This window comes from Copadichromis virginalis, linkage group LG4 (assembly GCF_057382275.1).
Source record: "Copadichromis virginalis isolate Kocher_CV1m ecotype Utaka linkage group LG4, C_Virginalis_male_GT1.1, whole genome shotgun sequence".
NCBI classification, from domain to species: domain Eukaryota; kingdom Metazoa; phylum Chordata; class Actinopteri; order Cichliformes; family Cichlidae; genus Copadichromis; species Copadichromis virginalis.
Window position 1 is genome coordinate 14,196,935 of NC_140621.1, and position 12,421 is coordinate 14,209,355.

Genomic DNA, 12,421 nt, shown 5'->3' on the forward strand with positions numbered 1-12,421 from the left:
CTGAAGAGGCAACAGATAATGGCTAAAAAATGGTGATGTATGAAATGTTGCAACTCTTTTTTTAAAGGCATTACTTAGTTTGCACTCACTTGCCTCTCTCTAACACAAAGATCTGACTATGTGAAAGTGAAAGTGTCAGTACATTGAGTTTTTCAAATCTCACACACGCAATCAGTGTTCTTTTAGTTATTTGGAGGTTTGCTTTGCAATAGTGTAGAGCAGGAACTGCACTCAGTAAGAAATAAGAAGTGCACAAATTCATTTAAAAAAGAAGTGGCAAATAAACACAAAACGTGCACATAAATTGTAGATTGAAGAGGCTTCAAATTAGAAAAAAAAACTAACTTTTTATCATTTTAAAAATTCACTATAAACTATCGTCATTTTAGGGAGGATCCCGTTGCCTCGATTGATGATTGTTTATATATATTTAATAATTTAAAAAAGAGAATAACAGGAGGTTAAAATTTTAAACTAAATTAAAGCTAAAGATACAACAATATAATTTTTCATGCTGGTGTTATGAGGAGATGGGAACTGTAGAATAAATACTTACTAGCAGCGCCTCCATTGTAGATTACTTTTACACAATGTAACGATGGGGGGCGCTGGTTCTCTGAAATCCTCAATGTACAGAGGAGTCTTCTGATAGAGTCGTGATTGGTCCTGGTTTCTGTCTCCCTATTGGTTTAAAAAGGACAGAAACCGAGATACCAGTATGTTTACCGTTTTACCATAATTTTGTTTGTGGGGTTTTTCTTTATTTAAATGGTTTTTTTTTGTTCATTTCATATTTTTGTTTTGTATCGTTTCCTGTTTAGAGTCCGGGGAGCTCATTTATTAAAATCTGTCATGGCCCTTTAAAGGAACTGCACGCTGTGCGCATAACGCATGCGTATTGGGGGTGAGCAACAAGCTCCTGTGGAAAACAACAACAATCGTTAGAGCAGAGCAGCAAACAGAGATGGTTCCGTAAAGCTCAACACTTCTGGTCTTTACCACTGTATTCAGTCCAGCTGCTGCTATTTCTACTGAAGCTTTATACGTCGATGGTGCCGAACCCATGAACCTGGCCAGTCAAAGCGGAGACGCTGGCGGAAGCCAGCTGCTCTTCGCCAACTTTAACCAGGACAACACGTAAGGCAGGGCCGGGGAAAGTGGCTTGGGATCGGATGGCCTGTGCTGTGAAACTAGCTAATGCTAATTAACCCAGCTTGGACTTGTGTGGACGCCTAGCGGGGTCACAGGAATGGATTTGAAATCTCCTAGATGTAGTTTTTGTCATGCTAGAAAAGACTATCAGTAGGCGTCGTGTTTTGGGTTAGCTACTCTTTTAAACTACCCATTTACCTTTTATTTTATCAGATGCTAGCATAGCTTGCTAGCTAGCATAGTGTTTTGTGGTCCGAGGCTAACTAGCAACATGCTCGTAAATTAAGTGTGCTGTAGGCGCATATTTGCTACGGGTAATTGTAATTACTTATTCAGGCTGGCGGTAGATAGAAATAGTAAAAGGCAATTCGATTTTTCTGTGTTTTGGACTCATTACTGGTGAACAGCTGGAAGACTGCTGGAAATTGTTGTAGGAAATTGTGACTCGAACTGGGTCACTGTATTTGTTTTAATATGATTAAGATAGACATGTCGAATTTAAACTCGGTCATGTACTAAATTTGCCGGTGTTTGCTCTCAGCAGCAGAGGCCTGGTATTATTGCAACACAGCGTTAGTCGTGTGATCACAATCACACTGAGACCACAGTGACCAATGTATCTAGGGTACGCGGAGTTAGTCGATATCACTGAAATTAGACCGAACCCCCTGTTTTTCATTGTGTAGACTAATACAATGTGGCTGTAACAACGACCACAGAGTGCATTGTTATTCAGTGTATGTCTGTGACACCGTGCTTGGTCACTGCCACGCTTCCTTTCTGTGTCATGTACAGGTCCTTAGCTGTTGGCACCAAATCAGGATACAAGTTTTTCTCCCTGTCCTCTGTGGACAAATTGGAGCAGATATATGAATGTAGTAAGTATAAACTGACCTCTGTTCTGGCTTTCTACTTCCATCTACTCACCCGTTTGTTTGTTTTCCTCATCCAATCACTAAACAGAATGCACACACAATAGTTGCATGCAGTTAGCTGTTTTGATTTAAAGGCATGCATTTTTTTTGGTTTGTTTTTGTGAAAGTGCGACTTGGGTGTAATGGTGGTGGTAATGGTGCACGAGGCTGCATAACATGAAACTCTTTCCAGTAATTTAACCACACATGTGTATGCTAATGGCATAGACAGAGTAGGCCCCTGTTGCGGTGGTCCTCGATGTCGCTCTTCCTCTGCCTCTCCAGTTAGTCTTCACTCCCAGGCACAGATTCCATCTGTGCTACCTATGACTGATGCCGATGACGGCGATCGACTGCACACTGTAGAGCTGAAGCAACGTTCAACAGGTAGATAATCGGTCCATGCGGCGTAACGCGAAAAACTGCACAGGGGAAGGAGGACACTGCAAGGTTTGCCTGTTATAAAATGGCCGACTACCTTTACCAGCTGCAGTCTGAAGCAGTCCATCTGCAGGACAGTCTCGCTGGAGAGGCTGCCAGATATACCTTTATCTAGTTGTCCAGATGTAGTTGGCCATTGAGGTATTTGCAGCGGAGCAAATAATTTGTTTTAAGTTAGTTGGCTTTAAAGGTACTTGTCTTATAAAAACTGTTACTTCATTGCTTGATTATATTTTATGAGGTATTACTGCATTTGTTCCTGTTAGTTTGGAGTCACTATACCACTCGTGCAGTGCTTTTACTTTAAATAATTAATGAAGTATGTCTGCCCTTTCCTCTCACTAGTATGCTTAAGCATCAACCATCCTCCTTGTATATGGACAAAGGTTACATATGATTTCTGCTGCATCCCTTTTATTAACCTATATGTTGTATTCTGACTTTTTTGCTAATTAATTTATATTTAAATACCAAAGAAGAAGACGGGAGTAGGTGATTTAAGTTTTATAGTCAGCACAAGAGAATGGGAAAGCCATTTCTACAATTTCTGAACACCGCTCGTTCGACTCTTTCATGAAACAAAGTGTTAAAGGCTAGCTTTTTGATTGTTTTTGCACCCTAGATAAAAGAAGGAAAGAAGTTCACACAGTCTAGGTATAAAATGCAAAACTATCCACATCTATACTTCTTGAGCAAGACCAGACAGATTCCAGCCCACTCTGTATTTTTGGATCATTCCCTGGAAGTCCCTTTCTGACCACTGGAACTGTGCATGCTGCAGTTTCACCACAGACCTCAGACTTGCAAGCAGATAAGCACTGACCGTGTGTGTGTGTGTGTGTGTGTGTGTGTGTGTGTGTGTGTGTGTGTGTGTGTGTGTGTGTGTGTGTGTGTGTGTGTGTGTGTGTGTGTGTGTGTGTGTGTGTGTGTGTGTGTGTGTGTGTGTGTGTGTGTGTGTGTGTGAGAGTGAGAGAGAAATCATTGCTCAATATTCCTAGGACCCTGCCTCATGAATTGCCCTCCCTCTGCAGAGTTCTGGACTCGGAGAGATGATGTTTAGATCAGGGGTGGAATACTCCAGGCCTCTAGGGCTCACGCACCCGAATCAAATGATTAGGGTGCGTGAGCCCTGGAGGCCCCCCCCCCCCGGTTTAGATGAAAAGCCCTGAGTCGCATTGCATACCAGGAGTTTTCTTCTTGGCCTCACCAAACCAATTTTCACTCGCCACGTGGACCGTTTGGCTTCCTACAGCTTGTTCCACTCTTCAAAATGAAAATAAAGTTTTAAGGATCACGATTTGAGACACTGGAGGAGATCCAGCAGGTCTTACAGAGGCGCAGATGCAATGAGACCTAACGCGACTTCCATGGAGTGATCTAAAAATAGCAGCCACGCTGAAGATTGTCAAAGAGAGAATAATTGGGGGGGGTATTCCCAGTCCCAGAATGTTTTGCTCACATTTCATACACACTGTTACATGGTGCACATTCAGCATGGTCAGTTTAAAACTATGAGTAATCTGTGCAAGTAATAATTTTTTTCCCCTCCCTCTTGCTTTTGTATTTCCTCTGGCTTTGAGACAGCAACCCATACGGCTGCTGTTGAAACCTTTTGTTTTCAAATGTCAGCCAATCAGAAGACAGCTTCCTTAAGTAGTGGTTCTCCTGTTTGTGGCATGTCCCGCTTCTACAGCTGTGCCCCATATTCCACCAATGTTATTAATCATCACTAAAACAAAGGATCCAAGCTGAGTTTTAAGTATGATAGCAGTAGAAAAACATGAATTCAGCTTTACTTCATTTAGTAGTTCTTTCAGTTATTAGTGATGCCACTGTGGTTCTTTGTTCCACTATAGGTGGATATGTATATTTTGAAGTCTGAATCACAGAAAATAACTCGAGTAGAGTCAAAAAAAATAAAGGGTAGACACATTGGTGTAAGTCTTTAGCTATGAAGAAGCAACAATGTGTAGCTCAATTAGCTTAACTAGGAAAGGGGAAACAAGGTAGAGCTCACCACAAAGAGGAATGGGGAAATGCACTCACTGGGAGCAGATATAGGTTACTGTTTTTAACATTTGGTTTCACTTCACTGATTAAGTTTTTTTGAGTTATTTCTTCTGGATGGTACGTGCTACGCTAACAACAGCGTAGCACGTATTTCCTTTGTTGTATTTTTGACACTGCCCCCTGGTGACAGTAAACGGGTATGTGGGTCTGCACAGTGCTCTATGGCACCTGCAGGCTACAAATGCACTATCATGCTTGGAGCTTTATTCCTTTGCTCATCAGCTGATTATTTATTACAGTATTGTAGTTATTATGGGATGCTTTAATGTCTAAGCCCAAATTGTCAAACTGTTTAAGATGATCTAATCCTTTAATCACATAAGTGATTATAAAATGTCAGAGCACTGATGAAATAATAATTTTGTGTCCGTCTCCTGCAGCTGACACTGAGGATGTGTGCATTGTGGAGCGTCTGTTCTCCAGCAGCCTGGTGGCTATAGTTAGTCTGAAGGCCCCCCGGAAGCTCAAAGTCTGTCACTTCAAGAAGGGAACTGAGATCTGCAACTACTCCTATTCAAACACTATACTGGCTGTGAAGCTCAACAGACAGGTAGGCCAGGGGTCGTTTGCAGTGTTCATGAATATGAAGAGGCTTATTTACCCTCTAATGACGACTTTGTTTGCTAAGTACACACAAGTTGATGTTGCGTGGTTCCTCCGCAGAGGCTGATTGTGTGCCTGGAAGAGTCGCTCTATATTCACAACATCAGAGACATGAAAGTGCTGCACACTATTAGAGAGACTCCGCCTAACCCTTCAGGTGAGTCTGAAGAAACAGTCTGTCATCATCATCATATAAATAGGAAAATATAGTGAATGTAATATGTGCTTTTTATAAAAGTTTACCTTTTTTTCCACTTTACATGTATGTGCTTGTATTGGGCCTCATCGTGAATATTTAGAAATGTACAAATCTAGTTTTTCATTTTAAAATGAAAGGGAAAAAATCTTGGGCCTCCATGACTGTATGTAGATCTGGACTGTAGCATAGGTTTAAAAACGAATGAATAAAACTAATCAAAAGAGAATAAAGAGCTGGAGTGAAAGGACCATCTGTTCAGTTAGCCCAAGATTCATACGTAGCTATTCAAAATTTGTTTGCAGAGTACGACTCAGATTTGTGCGTAACGTGTGCTCACGCGGTTTATGAGTGAGGCCCACTGAAAGCAGTAATATGACTTTCTCGTATCAGCTGAGAAGTGTCTCCACTTTCATTTTCTCAGTTTATTTTGAACAGCGTTGTTTTGTCTGCCACTCTCAACACTAAGACTTCATTTCTTCTCCTCTTTTCTTTTAATGTTACCGATACCATTGTTGTAGTTGGTTGTGTTGACACGTTTTGTTTTTTCTCTCCATCTTTTTTTTTACTGATTAGTTTGTCTTTGTGCTCGTATCTCTCCAGGATTGTGTGCCCTTTCCATCAGCAATGATAACTGTTACCTGGCATACCCAGGCAGTGCTACGATAGGAGAGGTCCAAGTGTTTGACACAGTCAACTTGGTAGGTGAACCCAGACAATGATACTTTATGTGCTCCTGTTTTTAAATAAAGCCATCATCAGGATTTATTACAAAGCATTTTCCGGGGCATACGCTTGCTGTGCCACAGTAGTGTTTCAGTTTCTGACGAATGTCTGCGTAGATCCTCAGTCGTCCAGGTCATGGTAGCTTTGAGTGCTTGAAAAGAAATCAGCTGGATTTCTTTAGGTTCATCAAAGAGGCTTCTTCAGTTTTAAAACTACTTGGGCTGAGAGGTGTTTAACACCTAGTGGGGGTTTTCCACTAAGGGTTGTTGTTAATCATCAGCCAAGTTGTGAAAAAAGACTGGGTCATTACCATCACTGAGCACCGAAGTGTGAAACCTCCGTCAGCCACTGCCCCGCCCAACCATTGTGTGGCTGCTGAGGTCTCCTGAGGCACAGTGTGAGTGCGAGCGGGGGTTGAACAGCCTGTAACAGCAGATGTAGTCGCTCTAGTCGGGGCACAGAGCCGTCTGCCTGCAGAGAGCTCTGTTGTCAGATGGAGGCAGTGCTGTTATTGGTCGGTCAGCCAGCTGCAGTGAAGAACCACAGTTATTACTTTTAAAAGCGTTGCTGGTTAATTCAGCTGTCGCTCCCTGATCTAGTCAACCAATCACCATTCAGCAAATACTTAACTCATGCGCTTCCAGCAACACACAGTGATGGAGGAGTCTTGAAGGACTGCATGGCCCCTGTGTCTGACCGGAATCACAAACTTGGTTAATTGATGGTCTTTCATAGTGGACGTGGATGACCTCCTTTACTTTTTCATCTTCTCGGCCTAAAATGTGAACATTTGCATCTTTGAAAGAGCGACCTTTGTCTTTAAAGTGCAGGCTTAGAGTTGAGTCTTTTCCTCTTCAGCTGGTTCTCCTGTGTTGTGCCGTGTGTTTTGTAAATTGGTGGTTTGGCTTCTCTTATATAAAGTAGAGATGGACCGATCCGATATTACGTATCGGTATCGGTCCGATACTGACCTAAATTACTGGATCGGATATCGGAGAAAAATAAAAAATGTAATCCGATCCATTAAATATCACGAAAGCACCTCACAAAACTTGCAACACGCCGTAACTCACCTCAGAACGTTAGCAGTCGGAGCAGTATGCATCACGTGATAGAGCAGCTGTGGCATGCCGGACCTGTCGGTGGTCTGGATAGCATGTGGAGCTTCGCTAGCAACCTGGCATTTCATCTCCGACAAAGTTATCCCCGAGAGAAGTAAAGCAAGTGTGTAAGTCCATCTCTGAATGTTTGTAAAGCATTCCCACGTTAAGCTTAACAAGCGACTGCCTCTCGCTCTCCGGCTGCTACTTCAATCGTGAAACTGATCAGCTGATCGGCTTTTCTGTCGCGACTCCATCTCTCTTGTTTGTTTTTGGCCCACTTTGCACCAGAAAGAGGAAACCAGCGGCTGAACAACAGCAGAACGTTTAAGCTTGATAAGCTGTTGTTAGAATTTATTTAATATTTCTTTCTACACCAGGATCTTTTTCTACGTAGCTGACGGCTGGTAACTGTGCAGGGGCGGATCTAGCAAAGTTTAGCCAGGGGGGCTGATAGGGCATTAACAGGGAAAAGGGGGCACAAAGACAGACTTTTCTTTCTTATTCTCATTTAAAATGTCGAGCTTTTAATAAATAATTATCTGACACCCAAAGTTTTAATTTGATGTAAAATGAATAGAAGTCCATTACTGTATATAGTGACTATTAAGTCTAATATATACCCTAGTAAGCTATAGTACTTTTTCCTTTGGGAAGGTACCATCTGTGCAGTCTGCAATTTTGTTGAAGAAAGATGTTGAATCTATTTAATATTTCTTGAAAAATAATTGATTTCTGTGCATTTTTTTTCACACTGCATCAAATTAAGGTTGATTACGTCGATTAAGCATCATGAGGTGGAGCGTGAGGGGTGGTTCCTTATTTTTTATTTATTTTTGTTGTTGCTGGGAGTTGGAACCCTGTTAGTTAGGTTGCTTAATATTTACGCTAAGTACTCTTTAAAATACCAGAATAGGGAGGATGGTGCAGGTTTAAGTTTATTAGATTGATCAGTATTGCTGAACTATGAAATATTTTTTTTGTATACAGGTATAACAGAATAGCTTTAGTGTAGTTGTTGTTTTAAACTTGAGTATGAACTTGCAGACTTGCAAAATGCAGCAAGATATTTTAAAAAACAGTTTTGTTGATTAAAAAACATTATATCGGATTCATATCGGTATCGGCAGATATCCAAATTTATGATATCGGTATCGGACATAAAAAAGTGGTATCGTGCCATCTCTAATATAAAGGTCTGAGCACTCCTGCAGTGCTTATTGTGCGTTTGGCTGTTTTTTGTCTGAAGGTGTTTCTGGGCCTGAAAGCAGGTTTGTAAAGTAGTTAATCTGTGTGTCGTTTTCCAGAGAGCAGCAAATATGATTCCAGCCCACGACAGCCCATTAGCGGCTCTGGCTTTCGATGCTACTGGAACTAAGCTGGCTACAGCATCAGAGAAGGTAGTTCAGCTGCTGTGCAGGACATTACCCTGTCATCTCCGCAGCTAATTTTGTTTTCCACATGAGGAAATGCAGATTTTGATTCTTGCATCCTGTAATAGTGTTGCAACTCTGTACATCTTGTGCCTTTTTTTTTTCACTTCCTCTCAGGGTACAGTCATCCGTGTCTTCTCGATCCCAGAGGGACAGAAGCTCTTTGAGTTTCGACGAGGAGTCAAGAGGTAGACGGCTCATGCACTGCAGTTTTGATTTTTCGTAACATCTGTGCACGCTTTTGTACGCGTTTACCATCTCCTCTGTGCACGTGTGTTGCCGTGCTTGTCTTCTCAGGTGCGTGAGCATCTGTTCGCTGGCGTTCAGTATGGACAGCCTGTACCTTTCTGCCTCCAGCAACACAGAGACGGTCCACATCTTCAAATTAGAAACACAGAAGGAGAAGTATGTGTACGTAGCTGTCTGTCTTTGGATGGCTTGTTTCGTAGCCACTTATCAAGCTGCTGCTTCCTCCAACGAAAACATGCATCTCACATTCTGTACATGTTCGCTCAGGCCAGCCGAGGAGCCCACCACGTGGGGAGGTTACCTGGGGAAGGTCTTGATGGCGTCCACCACCTACCTGCCTTCCCAAGTCACGGAAATGTTTACCCAGGGGCGAGCCTTCGCCACTGTACGTCTACCCTTTTGCGGGCATAAGAATATCTGCGCCTTAGCTGTGTGAGTACACACTTTCCACACTCGCAGTGAGCACAAATGCAACACTGCGTTTGAGACATTATGAAATTGTTACTTCTTATCACGCCAGAGAAAGGGGGGGGGAAAAATGTGAAGTAGCGTTGACTGAATTTACAATCACAGGTCATACAAAATTTCTAGCACATTTTATTTACGTTGCACTTTGATTGTAGGAAGTTTTAAAATACTGACTGATTTTAATCTTTGGTCACCTTTGACCTACTTTTTTTTTTTCAATTTAAAGTTGTAGCGAGTAGTATTAATAATTAATATTAATAATAATCAAAATGAGTTTTTACAAGGTGGTTTTCCTGAGGATGTGCAGGCTTCTGTCACTCTGCCTTTGTACCACTTTGTATGGAGAACTGAAGTTAGTAGCATTTCCATAATAGGTCCTGAGCTTCTGACAGGCACTTAAAATAATGCAAATACTTGAGTAATGTAACATCCGTCACCTCTGCCGCTCCTCATCTGTGTGCCAAGGAATCAGAGGAGGAATCTAAGAATAGGAAACTGGAAAATATTAATGAGCTTGTAGGATTCTTATTAGCTGCTTGGTATGTCACATCTGGTGCTGAAGAAGAGAAGATGCTGAAGAGGATAAATGTGATTGACGTGTTGGATTGGATTTGTGGATCTTTCATGAATCTCCATTTTTAATTGTTAAAAATTAGGATTCAGAAGATTCCCAGGTTGCTTGTAGCAGCGGCTGATGGCTACCTGTATATGTACAACCTGGATCCACAGGAGGGAGGCGAATGCACACTAACGAAGCAGCACAGGTAACACAGCATTGGCAGATTGTGGCTCGCTTTAGCTGGTAAGGTAAATTTTGGGGAGTTAAACTGAGGATTTCAGTCTTTGGCTTCAGGTTAGACGGGAGTACCGAGCCCCCCAATGAGATCCTTGAGCAGGGGTCACATGATCGCCCACTTGTGGCCCAGACCTACAGTGCTGCTGTCTCAAAGGGTAGGTGACACAGTATTGATATCTTTCTTTTTTTCTGATTGGGGGAAAAAAAGGCAATAGGTAAATAAAAACTAATAATAAAAACGAATAAACTTTTTTCTATTTTGTAAAGATGGCTGTTCTGGAGCGACTATCTGTAATTAAGTTGTGCAGAAAGGCGGGACAAGTTTGGAAGTGATCCAATCAGAAGAAATCTCATCAATGTTTGACTTGTGAACTCTTCTTTCCTAGGTTACTGTGAAGAGCAGGGCGCTGTGGGAGGGGTGGGGCTTGACGACGACCTCAGCGACCTACACTTAGAGGAAGACAACGAGCAACCGCCGCTCATCCTCGAGACCGAGTGACTGGACTGATGGCTGTACCCACCGATCAGAGGGCTCCTCTGGTGCTGCTAGAGACACGTGACCCCGAAAGGGGCGTGGACAGGATCAAAGATGGAGGCGGGGAGGGGGGAGTGTCTTTGTTTTTCTTTTAAAGTGTTCAAGAGCCTGTCCGCCAGTTTGTTCATGCATCCGTCCGTTCACATACACGTCGTCTTTTTTTCTTCCCCCCCCCCCCCCCTCCGCTCCCTTTTCCCTCAGTTTAGCCTGAGCAGGCCAAACTGAAGCTTTGCATGTACATGTGCCAAAAGCTTAAGTGTGAAAATGAGTATCTGAGAGTGTGAGTGTCATTTAAAAAAATAAAAAATGTAGCTGTGTCGCTGTTAAAGACACTCTCTCACACACAGCGAGCCTGTGTGTGTGAGTAGAAACCGATTGTGTAAGTGCCTCTCTGCCCTTGCTGTGATGGCTTTTTTGTGTTTGAGAGGGGCGACCTCTTTTCATTGGCTGAATAAAATCTTCTTTCATTTGTTCAATCTTAATCAAGGGTGTGTGCTATCTTTTCTAACCCCTTCCCCTCTCTCTCTCTCACACACACACACACACACACACACTTTCTTGTACACTGTCCTGCAGAGGGCGAGGCATCAGTCTAAGGTTTTTGGCATGAGGCAGAGGTGTTGACAAATATGTGATTGTTTGCTTGCGTGCGTGCGTGTGTGTGCTCGGGCATGTACATTAGCAAACCATCTAGTCATGAGCTTATACACCTGCCCCTGCTCACTTTACCTCATCCAAACAAGAGGCTCAGTGGACCTTCTCCTGCCCTCTCCCTGTCCTCAGGCCTGCAGTCATTGGTTAATTTTTAAACTATCAATCTTGGTTTTTTTTTTGGTTTTTTTAAACTACATAGCTAATCATAACCAATGATGTGTCATGCGTATGAAAACATGCATGGTGTTGTTGATGTGGTACTGTGTCCATACATCTAAGCGGTGGTTGGTGATGATCGACGGAGAAAGGCAGGAAGCTCTCCGGTCTCCTCTTAACAACTCATCCTACTGTATCTTACTCTGTACATTATTAGATGTGGCGAGATATCACTGTGTCACGCAGGGATAGTGAGTGTTTGGCCAACGAGCAAGCTGAGCATCATCATTCGATTGTGATCTGGAGGTCGGGCTGAGCCTCATCATCTGGGCCGGGATGCTGCATGATTCCTCAAATAATCCTTTTCAGTGTGTGAAGCCACCAAGTAAGGATTAGATGTGGGAGTTTGGAGTGTCGGGCATTTTCTAATGATTTTGTATAAAATGTGAAACGTTCATCTGAAACTAAAATAAATTCATGTTGATGTATGAAGTTAAGTGCCTTTTGTTCTTGTTGCACTGGCATCTTGCATTCATTATAAAGAGCATCTTAGGCCAACTGAATGGGAGGATGTGTTACCCAGCATCACAGCTACTGGAGCAATAGAAGTCAGGTAAAATCCAGTTTTTATTTTATTTGTTTTTAAGCATCGGAATTTTATACTTTTAGGTGTTACCACATAATTTCAGACATCCTCTATGCCACACTGTAATATTACTATAATATGTATGTGAAAGAATGACTCCTGCTAAGCAGAAACCTTTGACCCACAGACCAGAACGCCCGAGTGAGAGCAGTGTGCTGTAACATAACATCGCATCTAAAAAATAGACCTGCCTCCCATCTCAGTTTAATGCCCTTCCTACTAAAAGAGCATGGGGATGTGTGCATGCTCTGTACATGTCAGTGCTGACTTCATGTGGGACTC

The 12,421-nt window shown here is 42.4% G+C and overlaps 1 protein-coding gene across 3 annotated transcripts; it reads left to right on the plus strand.

Moving 5' to 3' along the window:
• Positions 1-821: 821 nt before the first annotated feature.
• Positions 822-11,985, plus strand: wipi2 (WD repeat domain, phosphoinositide interacting 2). 3 transcript variants are annotated; one of them, XM_085453723.1, is made up of 13 exons: positions 822-1,137; positions 1,948-2,030; positions 2,295-2,453; positions 4,958-5,127; positions 5,241-5,337; positions 5,980-6,077; positions 8,510-8,602; positions 8,753-8,823; positions 8,933-9,046; positions 9,152-9,316; positions 10,009-10,116; positions 10,206-10,303; positions 10,535-11,985. In XM_085453723.1, exons 1-13 carry the CDS (start codon positions 1,064-1,066, stop codon positions 10,645-10,647), a joined length of 1,443 nt encoding a protein of 480 aa, XP_085309849.1. In that variant the 5' UTR covers positions 822-1,063; the 3' UTR covers positions 10,648-11,985. The 3 variants fall into 3 exon arrangements, with proteins under 3 accessions (XP_085309849.1, XP_085309846.1, XP_085309848.1); XM_085453720.1 differs by lacking the exon at positions 2,295-2,453 and having other exon boundaries at positions 830-1,137; XM_085453722.1 differs by lacking the exon at positions 2,295-2,453 and having other exon boundaries at positions 830-1,137; positions 8,933-9,040.
• Positions 11,986-12,421: the final 436 nt, after the last annotated feature.